We start from the raw sequence: 14,626 nt of genomic DNA, 5'->3' as shown, positions 1-14,626 counted from the left end.
GTGTTTATGAGAGTGTGCAGACTCACCAATTAAACAGTTGGTGCCTGCAGACTCCCCACTCTACATTCCATTGTTGATATCTGATATCAAATATTATCTAGTACCTACTTTATCTTTGTATATATTTGCGTTTTCATTACAATTTTTTTTTCATAATTATGTCGAATATTGCCAATGTTCAGTAGATAATTTAATTGCTGATGTTGAAAAGCGACTTGCATTATATAATAAAGCATTAAAAAAATATTCCAATGTTAATGTAATAGCTTTCCTCGATAACATTCTTCAATACTTTCAATACAACGCGTCAAAATATTATATACATCAACAACTGTTTAGACTTTTCAGTTGGTGGTCTGCGCACCCGCACCGAACCGAACAGTTTTGTTTAAGAAGTGTGCTCACACCCAACCCAACCAGACTAAGACTAAACTATCGGCCGATAGTCTAGTGTGCGCTTGCCCTAAGTGTTCGGAAGTCGACCGACCTTACTCGATAAACTCCCCACTACATAGGTGAAATGAAGTTTGTTACGTGTTCGGAAGTAGACTGTAGGATCTGCTTCCTAATGAATAGTTATTATCAGGGCCGTCGCCATGGGGGGATTGGGGGGAGCCTCCCCCCCTGCTTTTTCGACTTGGGTAAAAGTTGGGAAATTTTGGGCCATGAAGATAGAAATAAATAATAGTATATACAGGGTGTCCCTGGACTTCCTCTTTTCCTCTCGGGAATGTATAGATGGGGTCAAAATATCACCAGTACTTCATATAACTTTTTTTCCTAAAATCCTTCGTTACCAAGTAACGGGCCCTCGAAGTTACAAAATGAAAAATGTTTTTCTTTGATAACTTTTCAAGTGAATATTCAAAATCATCCAAATTTTGGTAATTGACTAAACAAATGAATTCCTTCGATGAGCTTTCATGCAGGAGTCAGTTGTTTTGCTACAAAGTCAGGAACGGACTACCCCCGATGGTCCACACCCCAAAACTTTGAAATGACAGATATTTTTCAATATTTTTCAACAAATTAAGGTTACTTGGACAATTTTATGAATAAAAGTACTCGTGTGGAAAGTCGATCGGAGCAACGAGTCTTGATAAAAATGTAGTTTCACTCGACGACATCAAACCCGCTCGTCCACTATTATTTGAAATGAATAATTATCAAAGCAGAAAAAATAATGATAACGTTAATTCAACAACATTTATCCTGAGATGTCTACCATTATTCGAAAATATTAGTTTTTAAGGAAAATGCAAATGATAGGTAAAATGTTCATAACGAATTTTTATAATGCAAACACGTTTAACTAACGAAACTCAAGAGCCTCAAGAGCAAACAGAAATGAAAAATACGCTACAGAAACTGCTCGATATGACCACCTTCTCTCTCTATACATTTTCTTAATCTGCGAAGACACCCTCTCTGTACTTGAAATAGCATTCCAGGGTCGTTTCGTATGGCTTCACAATGTAATGTTATTCTATTCAACAATGCATCTCTTGTGTGAATAGGTGTAGCGAAAACAAGGCTTTTTAGATGCCCCCACAGAAAGAAATCCAATGGATTTAAATCCGGAGACCGCGATGGCCATGAATATGGCCCACCTCTACCAATCCATCTATTGTGGAAAATATGGTTCAGATGGTCACGCACAATCAAACTAAAATGAGGAGGAGCACCATCATGCATAAACCACATATCTCTTCGTGTTTGCAATGGAACATGTTCCAAAAGTCCATTCAAATCGTTCTGAATGAACTCCAAATAACGTTCTCCATTCAATCGGTCCTGTAGAACGAATGGTCCTATAAGATGGTTTCCTATGATACCAGCCCAAACATTCACGTTGAATTTCCGTTGGTGTTTGGTTTGCAATATCCCATGGGGATTTTCTTCGGCCCATATATGAAGATTATGAGAGTTTATAACTCCATCTCTACTGAAACCTGCTTCATCAGTGAATAAAACTCGATTAATAAAAGTCATATCCTCTCTTTGCCTATCCATGAACCAATTGGCATATTCCAGTCGTGCTGGAAAATCTTGAGGTGTCATGGCATGTACCTTCTGGATGTGAAATGGGTGGAGCAGTTGTTCCCTAATTATTCTATGAATAGTGGACTTGGATGTATGGAACTGTTTTGATAGATTTCTGATGCTCATTGAAGGATCATCAGCGACGGCTTCCAAAATATTTTCCTCTAATACAACGGTACGTACAGTCCTAGGAGCGCCCTCACCACCTCGTTTTGGCAAAACTGTACCTACAATAATATCGAAATAAAACAACGTGCTCAAATTAATTATCAATTATTACATACATGTCTCCCTCAAACTGCGATCGACACGCTCGAATGTTTCTCTTGACGGTACCGTTCGATTGGGAAAATGATCGGAATACAGACGACGAGCTTCTGCAGCATTACAAAATGCTCGTCCATAAAATACATGCATATCTGCATATTCATTGAATGTAAACTGTTCGGTCATATCAAAAAAATTCAAAATATCCTATAGAATATTGACAATACAATGATAGTCATATGACAACACACCACTCAACAAAACAAAATCGCATTCCAGTTTCTCATTTTTTATCAAAACTTTCTAAAAGGTTTTTTTGTCAACATCTGTGAAAGAAATGGAACATAATTATTCCCTGGATATTTTTCACCTGATCATGTGCAGCCGTTTTTGTAGTTCATTCGTTTGCTTTTTATTAGTATAGTAAATATTTTTTCCGATGTGCGTTTTTTCAGCTAAATTTAGATTCGTGTTAAAGAATTTCTCCCATAAAATTATAATCAGTGAAACTCCTCAACAGTTTAGCTGTGAAGAAGAATTTGAAACATTCGAATGTTGAGTTTCATGAGATTCAGATAACTGATCAACACGAAACGTGATTATTCCACACGTATTATGTACATACAAAATATGGAATGAATTCGATATTTCATAGTAGAGTAGCTTGTTAGTTTAAAAACACCACGAATCTACAGAACTTGATATTTTTTTTGAAAAAATATCTGCTATCACAATTGTGACTTAAACTTCCATATAGGTACTGTACTTTTTGTTCACGACTTCATTTTAGCATACTTTGTATTATTCCTGTTATAAATGTTGTTGAATTAACGTTATCATTATTATTTCTGCTTTGATAATTATTCATTTCAAATAATGGTGGACGAACGGGTTTGATGTCGTCGAGTAGAACTACATTTTTATCAAGACTCGTTGCTCCGATCGACTTTCCACACGAGTACTTTCATTCATGAAATTGTCCAAGTAACCTTATTTTGTTGAAAAATTTCGAAAAATATATGTCACTTCAAAGTTTTGGGGTGTGGACCATCGGGGGTAGTCCGTTCCTGACTTTTTAGCAAAACAACTGACTCCTGCATGAAAGCTCATCGACGGAATTCATTTGTTTAGTCAATTACCAAAATTTGGATGATTTTGAATATTCACTTGAAAAGTTATCAAAGAAAAACATTTTTCATTTTGTAACTTCGAGGGCCCGTAACTTGGTTACGAAGACTTTTAGGAAAAAAAATTATATGAAGTACTGGTGATATTTTGACCCCATCTATACATTTCCGAGAGGAAAAGAGGAAGTCCAGGGACACCCTGTATATATATATATATATATATATATATATATATATATATATATATATATATATATATATATATATATAATCTTGAACCCTTTTACCCTTAGGGTATCGGGTAATCATTTTATTGTTGCTTTATGAACTTTTTCCATTCCTTTTTATCTCTAGTCAGGGTCTTTACTTCGTTCCATTGTTTATTTATTCCTTGTAGAATCTTTCCTATCATGTCGTTCCAGGTTTTTTCAGGTCTTCCTCTTCTTCTCTTGTTTTGTGTTTTCGCTTCATAGATTTGTTTCACAGGTCTATTGTTTGGCATTCTCTGTATGTGTCCCCACCATCCTTATTGTTTTTGTTCTATAAATGAAATAATGTCTTCTATGTCTAGTTCTTCTCTTATTCGTGTATTTCTTATCTTATCTCTCCTTGTCACTCCTATAATTCTCCTCAGGTATTTCATTTCTGTTGCTTGTATTCTACTTTTGATTTTTTTGTTAATATCCAAAATTCACATCCATATGTTAATACTGGCCTATAAATTATTTTGAATATTTGTAGTTTTGTCTGTCTTGAAATTTCTCTTTTATTGATGAAGTTATTATTCATTGTATAGTACAATTTTATGATTTTCTTGATTTTGTTGTTAATTTCTGCTTCTTGTCTTCCTTTTTCGTCTATTGTTACGCCTAGATATTTGAAATCTTTTACTTGTTCTATTTTTTTATCATCTATCATTATATTTATTTCTTCTCCTCCTATGGTCATCACCTTGGTTTTATCTTTGTTTATTCTCATTTGTTTTCTCTTCAGTGTTTCATTCCATATTTTTATATTATGTTGTAATCGTTCTTCATTTTCAGCTATCAGTATTATGTCATCGGCAAATGCCGATGACATAATACTGCATATTTTGCATATTTTTGTATCCAATGCACATTTTATTGCTATTTCTATCACATCCCTTGATGATGTCAAGGAATGTGATAGGAATAGCAAAAAAATAATTGTAAAAAAATTAATAAAAATTAAAAAAATAAAAATGAGAGAAAAGAAAAGGAGAAAATAAGAAAAGGGAAAAAACCAGGAGAAGGTTGGGATTCTGAATCGTTTGAAATCCTCAAAAAAGTTCAATTTCTCCCAAGTAAGAAAACAGTGTTGAACAGTCCACAAATTTTGAAGTTACAATTTTACAAAATTCCCAACTTTTCGCTACTTTTTCGACTTGGAAAAGTTGGGGAATTTCGGGCCGTGAAGTAGAAAACAATAAGCACAATATTATTTAAGTGTTGTTTCCTTTCATTTGTATTGAATATTCCTATACATGGTGGATATGGTAGAAGACCAAGGACCTTGGCCCAAAGTAGAATAATTCCCATTATTATTTTTATAATCACCAAAATTTATTTTTGTTTGTGCATACCCTGACGGGCATAAGCATTCAGCCAATCTTTGGATAGCTAAGTAAGAAAATTAATATATTATAGTAGTAACTACTCCCTCGGCTTTCATTTCTTCGAAAGTTGGGAAATTTTGCTGGTGGGGTTGGGAAAATTTGGATTCCTTCCCCCTCTGGTTTTTCTTTTCGCTACGGCCCTGGATATTGTTGTTGATTTTTACCTAAGTTCATCTTCTTGATTGACCTCTTCCCCCCGTAGGGGTTTGAAATGTTAAATCTAAGGTTTTCACGGATAGAATATGCTGAACTGATTTTAGGGTTTTGATCCGTGTTCTGTGTTATTATCATCACTGTCATCTACTGGTGATTTTTGTTAAGTGTTCGGAAGTTGACCGACCTTACTCGATCCGCTCCCAACTATATAGGTGAAATGGAGTTTGTTACGTGTCCTTACTACTATATAGGTGTTGATTTTTAGCCGAGTTCTTCTCATTGATTGACCTCTTTGTTTTGAATATTGTGTATTGGACCCACTTGATGAAATTGAAGGGATCAGTAAGAGGAGGAGTTGTGTAATATTTTTTTGGTTTCTGGAAAAATGAGTTTGGAGTTTCTTTATTTGCAGCTTCCGTACATAAATAATTGATATTTGAATAATTTGCATTCTCTTAGGTGATATTCAAACCATACGGAAGACATATATATACCTCCTTTCCTGGTGAATGTAAAAATGTTACATAGTCCCTTCATCCCCGGACCCCTTCAATTGTCATTCAATGTTGTTCAAGGTGATGGGCCAATTTGGCTAGACCAGGTTTCTTGTTATGGAAATGAAACACAACTGGAAAAATGTACCCACTGGAATTGGGGTGAACACAACTGTGAACATAATGAAGATGTTGGTGTGATCTGCTCAGACGAGATCATGGAGGTGGAAGTGCAAAGAAATTCGAAGCTGCCGATACGTTACGAATCTGGTTTACCGAAGAAATGCGGTTTCAGAAAAGACAATCAATTTTTGGAAAATGATTTGATTCATGCAAGAGTCGTGTCTGGAAGCGTTGCAAGAAAGGGAGACTACCCCTGGCAGGTATTGTATTTTTTTTATTTTGAATAACAATTATGAGTTATTGGAAAGCATTTCATATTCAGTCTCAGGTACAGAATTAAAAATCTACTTTTGGAAGTAAAAAAATGGAAGTGTAGATATACTTCTACAAGTGCAGGTTTGAGAAGTGAACTCATGAGAAAAGAGCCTGTTAATATGGAAAAAATCACCATATGAATATTGCGGTTCCGCATATGCTTCCCATTATATTTTTTGTGTCAACTTAATAATTACCAATAGATAAACGAGACAAGAAGATGAATTTTAAAATCCGACGATATCTCTCGAAGCTGACAAAGTATCCCATTCTTTTCCATCAGTATGCACTAGTGAGGCGAGAAAGAAGTATCGCGGAAAACCTTAGGTTCCGCGAGAAACCTTCTCGCTTATTCCAAGAGCCTTCACGTGTTGTGGATAATCCGCCGACCGCTGATCAGGTGGAATCCTTCTGGAAAGATATCTATGAACACCCGCAGCCACTCAACTTAGACACTCCAGGCCTAGCGCAGTTTGAAGGTTTCAACAGATAGCTTCGACAGCCTGACCTCAATGAACTACCCAACATGATAACCCCGGATGACGTTCCAAGAGCCCTTTTGGGTTCTAAGAACTTTGCTGTCCCAGGCCCAGATGGACTAAACATTTATTGGTTAAAAAAATTAACAAGCACCCACCGCCATCTGGCCAGAGTTTTCGACTCATGGCTGGAAGGAGAGCAGCCGATCTCGGATTGGTTTGTCGAGGGGTGGACCGTTCTCATCCCCAAAAGCGGAGATTTGTCGATTCCTGAGAATTACAGACCGATAACATGCTTGAATTCGTGTTATAACTTATTTACAAGCATTTTATACACAAGTGTTACCATGTTAGGAATCACGCGTTAAAAGGTAAGACCTCGTTAGTCCTTAGCTTGCACAAGTTTCTTAACTTCTGAGAGTTGTCTTTCGTATGGGGGCGGCAGCTGATTAACGGAAAAACAGATTTTAAACAGACAGACAGATTTTATACACAAGAATACTCACGGCAGTTGACCGAGTGTTCGAACGGATATATGAGCAGAGGGTCAAAGAGAGGAGTTGCTAGATGTGAAGAGAACCTGCTCATCCATAGATGTGTAACGCAGGACTCGATACAATACAAGTGTAACCTCTCTATGGCCTGGATCGATTACCTAAAGGCATTTGATACAATATCGCATGAGCGGCATCTGAACTTCAGAGGGCAAATTGGCAATAACCGATTTTTCAATAGGCACTAGGATCATAATTCGATAACCAATAAAACGAACCGTATTGAATTGATACTCAAATACAAAAATCCAGACATATTATGCTTATCTGAAACTTGGTGTAATGAATCCAGTATTGGTACTATTTGTTTTGATGGCTTTAAAATCGCTTCCTGTTTCAATAGATCCATTAAGGTTCCTGGAGGAGTTATGATTCTAAGAATACCATGAATTTCAAGACTCCATCCTTCGTGAATGGATCAAATGAAGAACTACATTTTCAGTGCTGTTCTATTTCGTTTGTATTACAACAAAATGAATATTGTATTTTCAATATGTGTAGATCACCTGATGGCGATTTGAAGTTATTTATGGAGAAATTGTTTACACTAATGAACTATTGAACACATCGTTTTGACTATGTTATTCTTAGTGGCGATCTAACTATTGATTTCTTAACTGACTCGAGTGATAAATCTTCATTGTACCTACTCAAATTTTCAGAGATAAGAATGGAAAAGTGTCAAAATCCAAACTGGATTATTTTCTAACAAATTATTCTACAGAGTATACAGAGAATGTTATAGACTTGGTTCTTCGTTACCATTTGGGTCTTGATATTGTTTTGAGGAATATCAAAATAAATGTCCTGAATTATAGTATTAGAAATGATGTTAATTTCAAGAACTTATCTGAACAAAATTTGGCTAGGTAACGAAGATTTTCAGCCACATGTTGATGTGATGTTTAATATGTTTATTGGTGTTATAATACAGTGATTTTCTTTAATGTTCCCCACTTTTATTTTTTGAACGGGTCAACTCAAAGGGATTCCCAAAGGAATTTGGGATAGTGAAATTAATGCATGAATACTTTATTTTGACGTGAAATCGACAAGATGGCGACTGGGCTCAATCTGGGAAAAAAAATTAAATGAATGGGGGTCTCATGACACATCTTTTTAAAGTTCCTGACCAATGCTTCACAACCCTAAATATAACGTCAATATCTTCAACTACTACAAAACGGGCGGAACTTTTGATAATTGCCTGAATACATTGACATTTAACTACATAATATGAGGTAATAAGCTTAAGGTCAGTTCAGAAGATGCTCGAAACGGTTGCCTTGAACTTCTTGACATATGAACAGCCTATCCAATATTTCACGCCGAACATTTTCGAACACAGTAACGTCAATATCTCTACAAATATTTATTATTCTCCGCCGTATATCCACTATTGAAGCAGGTTCAGTTTCGTACACCTTTTGCTTCAAATAGCCCCATAAAGAAAGTCCAAAGGTGTCAAATCTGGTGAGTGGGCTGGCCATTCTGTAGGACCTCGACGGCCAATCCAACGACCGGGAAAAATAGTATACAAATAGTTTATTACTTGGGATAATTCTATTATCCCAAATTTCAATTTTTTGAGTTAACCATTGAAGAAATGCACTGTATATTATGTACATTCGAATTTTCCTCTAACAAAGAAAAAACTTAATAATGTATCCACCCTGGGATTGATCAGTAATGACATTATCAAAATGGGAGTTGAACTGAAAAATATGTTCTGGTTGAAGAATAATTCATCGCATGATGAACATTTCATGAAGTATAAAAGTTTATGAATAATTATATAGGCAGAATAGCTGAAGCGAAAAAAGCTTTTTATCAAAATAATCTTGAGAATAAAAATTTTCTACAAAAACAGGAATATATATGGAGAACAGTCAGAGAAAAAACAGGTAAATCGACAATTAGGTACTCGATAAATGAGATTGAAGTTCACCTAATTGTCATTTTATCTGTTTTTTCTCTGACTGTTCTCCATATATATTAATAATAAAAAGCAGAAGTTAACTGATGCATTTGTTGAATTTTTTTCATCTGCAGCAAAATATGCCATAATCTCGCATTTTAATAGCACCTAATTCAATAAATTTACTTCTATGAATATTAATAATACAGTTCACTTTGCCCCTGTGGATTTTCATGAAGTGTCACATGTGATTGGTTCTTTAAAGAACATTTCATCTGTGAGCATTGGCTATCTCTCAACGAAAACTATAGGACTCATTATTGCAAGTCCTCTTTCAGATTTGATCAACATGAGTGTTGAATATGGCAAATTTCCTAGAGATTGAAAGACTGGTATTGTCACTCCGATATATAATAAGGGCAAACAAACATTATTAGAAAACTTCAGGCCGATTACTGTACCAACTGTCATATGTAAGATTTTTGAGAGATGCATGCATACCAGGATGCTTGGTTTTCTTGATAAACATAATGTTATAAGCAGGCATCAACATAGAGGCACGGAGAGTGCCTCGGTGGCTTTTCTCAATTATGTACATACTGCATTGGACCGCAAAAGGTTTGTTAGGGTACTTCTTCTTTGACCTTTTTAGAGCATTCCATTCTATAAATATTAATGTTGCTCTGGGCAAATTATCTGAACTGGGATTTCGGGGCATTTTTTGTCGTGGCTTTCATCTTATCTTGAGTATCGGAGCTTAAAACAAAATAACATTTTGTTGTAGAAAACGCTAAACTGAAAAAAAAATCATCGAGTTAGATGAAAAACTATGAAAAAGTAATCTGGTTAATGTAACCAGAGATATCTGTGTTTCGACCCCTTAAGATTTCATTAGTGGTGCTCGGCTGAACAGTAGCTACTGCTAGACTGAACTGTCCCTAAAAGACAAGCCTATAAAAATAAAGTCGCCCTTACTCTCTCTCTCTCTTTCTCATCTTGTGGCATACGCCTCAGTTGTATCTGATGTTAAGTAGCAGCAGAAACTTCAAAAACTTTCTATTTACTGCTCATCACCGGAGTTATGCCATAATTCATTTGCAAGAACTGCTTCTACTCCACCTGAAAACTCGATACGACATCCTATCCAACAACCTACTTTTCAATGAAAAAGCGTAAAATCAATCAGTTTCTTCGAAAGCAACTGTCATGGAATGAATTCAGACAACTTTATGATTTTGCAGGAGATTTTCTTCAATTTCACAACAAACGGCACCTGTGAAACAATTATATAGGCCGTTTCTTTTATCATGTGGTAACATTGCTATATTCTAAACCGTAACAGATACGACGACGATTAAATGGGAAAAAAGGTAACTGTCTTCGGGAACAATACAGTGGTCTTGGATTGTGTATTTATCGCTTTATAAATTTATGTAATAAAAAAGACAGGTCCGTTTAGAAAAAAAAGTTGATGGTGGCCATGTTGACACGAAACGTTTTGTCGAATATTTATTATCACATCGTCATAGTACACTTCGAATACAATAACATTTTATTTTTCCATTTTTTGACATTCTCCGAAATAACAATTCCTTTCGAAAAAAACTAAAAACAGTATTTTTGGTTTTCTCCGTATAACTCGAGATGTGCGAGAGTCCCCGTTAATTTTCTTCGACCATTGTATTGTTCCCGATGACAGTTACCTTTTCTCTCATTTAATCGTCTTTATATCTGTTACGGTTTAAAATATAGCAATGTTACCACATGATAAAAGAAAAGGCCTGTATGTAACGAGTCTGTTTATTCAGTCTATTGATTTTTATTACTGAAAAACATATTTGTCCTAGACGTATAATTCTTGAAACTGAAAAAACAAACTCAAATTTCCATCTATTGTCTCAATCTGATTTCGGTTTTCGTGGTTTGCAATGAATGATATAAATATACAGTTATGTCACCGCGAATGTCAACAATACAAAAAGCCAATATTTTGAAATGTATATTGAAATTTTCGTATTTCATTTCAGGCTGCCCTAAAAATAAAAGTAAAAGAAACTTCCGTTCATTGGTGCGGAGCAGTTATAATATCGAGTAAATGGGTTCTTACGGCCGCTCACTGCCTTCAAGGGTATACTAAAGGAGCCTATATAATAGTTGCAGGTGAATATAATACTGATGAAGATGAGGGAACTGAACAACAGAAGTATATTGAAGAATTCTTCATCCATGAAAGGTTCAGGAAAGGACACAAGATGAATAACGATATAGCATTAATTAAAGTTAAGGGAGGGGGTTTTGCCTTGAATGATGACGTTCAACCTATTTGCTTGCCCGATACTGATGTTTCTTATGATCAAGATCTGAACTGTACCATTTCTGGTTTCGGCTCAGTCAAGAGTGGCATCTCAGGTGAGTTGGCATCATACGAATTGACGTTGAGAATAAGTCAAAAACTTTTCTACACATTTGTCGAAATTATTTTTTTTCCATTCTCGGAGATGTAGTTGGATATATATATATATATATATATATATATATATATATATATATATGTATATATATATATATATATATATATATATATATATATATATATATATATATATATATATATATATATATATAGTAGAATTGAGTAATTTTTCATTTCTAGCGTATTCACACGATATGATGGCTGCTTGGATACCCATTCATTCGAACGACATATGTAAAATGCCTCATATTTATGGTAGTGCATTAGCAGAAGGTATGTTTTGTGCTGGGTTTCTAGATGGAGGAATTGATGCTTGTGAAGGGGACAGTGGAGGACCTTTGGCCTGTCTAGAACAAGGTACTTTCTCATATGATTAGTACCCGAAATAATTGATAATCGTCCATCTTTCTTTTGCAAATTATCAAATCTTGAATTTTCTGAGGAAATCGATAAGAAACATTTTGATCACAAAAATGTGTTATTATTATACCGTCGGAGTCACGAATCGTTCGGTACTGAGACTACGAGTAATAGTATATAGTAAACGGAACGTTTGGACTTCATATTCCATTCGGAAGTATCATATTGTACGACTCATTCATCATTGAAATACTTGTTTTGGTGATTTAATGTTATGATTTACATTAAATTTCATCTCGAAAATTTACAATTCATATATGAAATGAATGCGGAAACATGATGGGAAGCTGAGTGTTCCAATTCGGAAAAAATCATATGGAACATCTTGCGGAACAGGGTTTCACTTGCCAAAAAAATCCTTGTAAATCACGCGTTTTGAGTAGAATCATATGTATTTATTTCATTACATAAAATTAAAAAAAGCTGTTGAGAGTGTCAAAGTTTCACTATGTCGCCTGAAAAATAAAAAATATTTATAATTTGCCATGCATGTGACTATATTTTCAGACTGATTGAAAATAAAAATGTTCGTATTAAATAAAACAATCTATCTACACTTCCCTACTCTAGACCCTGAAATTGATTCATGAAGCTTAACACAATTCAAACTTTTCAACAACAATGATAGTTTTAGTGCATTATTATTGTGAAATTCTTTTTTCTGTTCGAGCTTTCGAGACTATTGTGGTTTTTCTATCGAGAACTCTACAATTATCAATTGAATTCAAATAATTGTAATTGTATAGAAAACTATCGTATTGATTACGAAAGCGGGGTTAAAATGTAGATTGAGGATCATCATATGTCAAGAATGAAATCATTCATAAACATACACATATACAGCGTGACTCACAGTCGATGGTAGGTTAGATGTTTATGGAAAACGCAAAGCATAATTTTTCTGAATATTTCACCTCTCACATTGCCTTACCTGTTCTATCGATCTGAAATATTTCCAGCAATGCGGCGTTGCCACTTCTATCAAAAAGTCCTAGCAATTATTTTTTTAATGGAACACCCAGTATATTAATACATTTTTGGAATCGCTGTAGTATTTTAATACTTTTTTTTGATGATGTACCATACCTATCTCTATCTGTTTTCGAGATGAAAAATGAATTGTGCTAAATATGCTTCAAAACATAGCCTTAATTGAAATTAAGTACATCAGTACTCTCAATTTATAAAAAGTTGATATTTTGAAAAATGCTTCAAGATGATATATCATGTTCCTATACATAAATCGTCAAGTTTTCTCAATAAAGTCACTTCTTCTAGAAACATTATTTTTTTTTTAGAATTTGGATTTAGGTAGCAGTGGAATTATCAAGCTTATACCAGTTCGGTTACTTTAATAAGTAATTTACAAAAAGTTATCGACAGTGTTTCGAATCATCTTCCAAAATGAATGCAAATATCGATTATTCAAACGAAGTTCTTATGAAATTATTCATTATACCCATGAATAAAGTGATCAAATCATTGTCAGAACGTGTAAAAAAATCAACCAAATATATCCTGAATTAACACCAATGAACGAGAGGAAGTTTGTAAGGTTACAAAATAATTTCCTTAACTATGGCTCAAAGTTTCCAGGGAACAACTGTACCAAAAATCAGTCATTTCTAGGTGAAAAGTAAGATTTTGTGGGCTAAAATATGTAAAAGTACAGACAATAAGAGAATAGGATGATTCAAAATAACAAAATTGTAAACAAAATATCACATTTTCACCATAAATGCTGAAAATGTTGTCCATTACATTCTAAACACTTCAAAATGTTATTTTGTACGCGACTTGTGGTTGCTTTTTCAATTTCCTGGGGATCCAGATCTTCAACACTGCGCACTATTCGCCGTCGTAATTCTTCTTTGGTAGGCACTGGAGTAATGTATACTCTTTCTTTTAAAACACCTCATAAAAAAGTCAAGTGGCGTGAGATCGGGTGATATCAGTGGCCAATCCCACGGCCCTAAACGCCTAAACCAACGATCATCGAAGAGTTCGTAAAGTTTCCTGGGAACTTCCTGGGTGGATTCAGCTGGCGCTCCGTCCAGTTGAAACCACGAATTTCTATATTCCTCTAAAGGCAAATTTTCAAGAAAATCGGTTACAGTCGTCCTTAATATTTGGAGATATCTCTCTGCATTTAGTGTGTCTTCATACATAAAAAAGCTAGTTTTATTGTTCTTCAGAATACAGAAAACATTCAGGTCTAATTTTTCTTGAAAACCCATTTCTTTTGTAACATGAGGATTATGATCAGCCCAAAAATGTTTATTCCTTCTATTGAAAATACCATCCCTCTTAAATTTTGATTCGTCGCTCCAAATTATTTTTGACAAATATTCCCGATCTTCCTGTGTATGAATCAAAAGGGATTCACAAAAATGCATTCTACGTTCGAAGTCTTCTGCTTTTAGAGCTTGAACTTTGGTAAATTTATACGGATGCATTCCGTGATTTTTCAAAATTCGTTGTACTGAAGCATGTGATACACCCAAATCTTTTTCTGCACTGCGAATGGAAGCTTCTGGATATGCATAAAAATATGCCAAAACGTTAACAGTATTGTCCTCATTTGAAGTAATAGGTTTTGGGTATGTTGAAGGCGCTTTCAA

General features: G+C 34.7%; 1 protein-coding gene across 1 annotated transcript in view; it reads left to right on the top strand.

Annotated features, from left to right (window-relative positions):
* The window catches only part of LOC111505872 (uncharacterized), a 135,458-nt gene that overhangs the window by 112,597 nt on the left and 8,235 nt on the right, over positions 1-14,626 (top strand). The window contains exons 12-14 of the mRNA XM_074183399.1: positions 5,805-6,106; positions 11,140-11,521; positions 11,766-11,942. Coding sequence (XP_074039500.1) covers positions 5,805-6,106; positions 11,140-11,521; positions 11,766-11,942 — 861 coding nt within the window. The remainder of the gene's footprint in view (positions 1-5,804; positions 6,107-11,139; positions 11,522-11,765; positions 11,943-14,626) is intronic.

Source organism: Leptinotarsa decemlineata, unplaced genomic scaffold (assembly GCF_025532065.1).
Source record: "Leptinotarsa decemlineata unplaced genomic scaffold, Ldec_3_MD MMD2_tig00026340_RagTag_RagTag, whole genome shotgun sequence".
Classification (NCBI taxonomy): domain Eukaryota; kingdom Metazoa; phylum Arthropoda; class Insecta; order Coleoptera; family Chrysomelidae; genus Leptinotarsa; species Leptinotarsa decemlineata.
The sequence above is the reverse complement of the archived record's forward strand: the minus strand, read 5'-3'. Positions and strand labels throughout refer to the sequence as shown.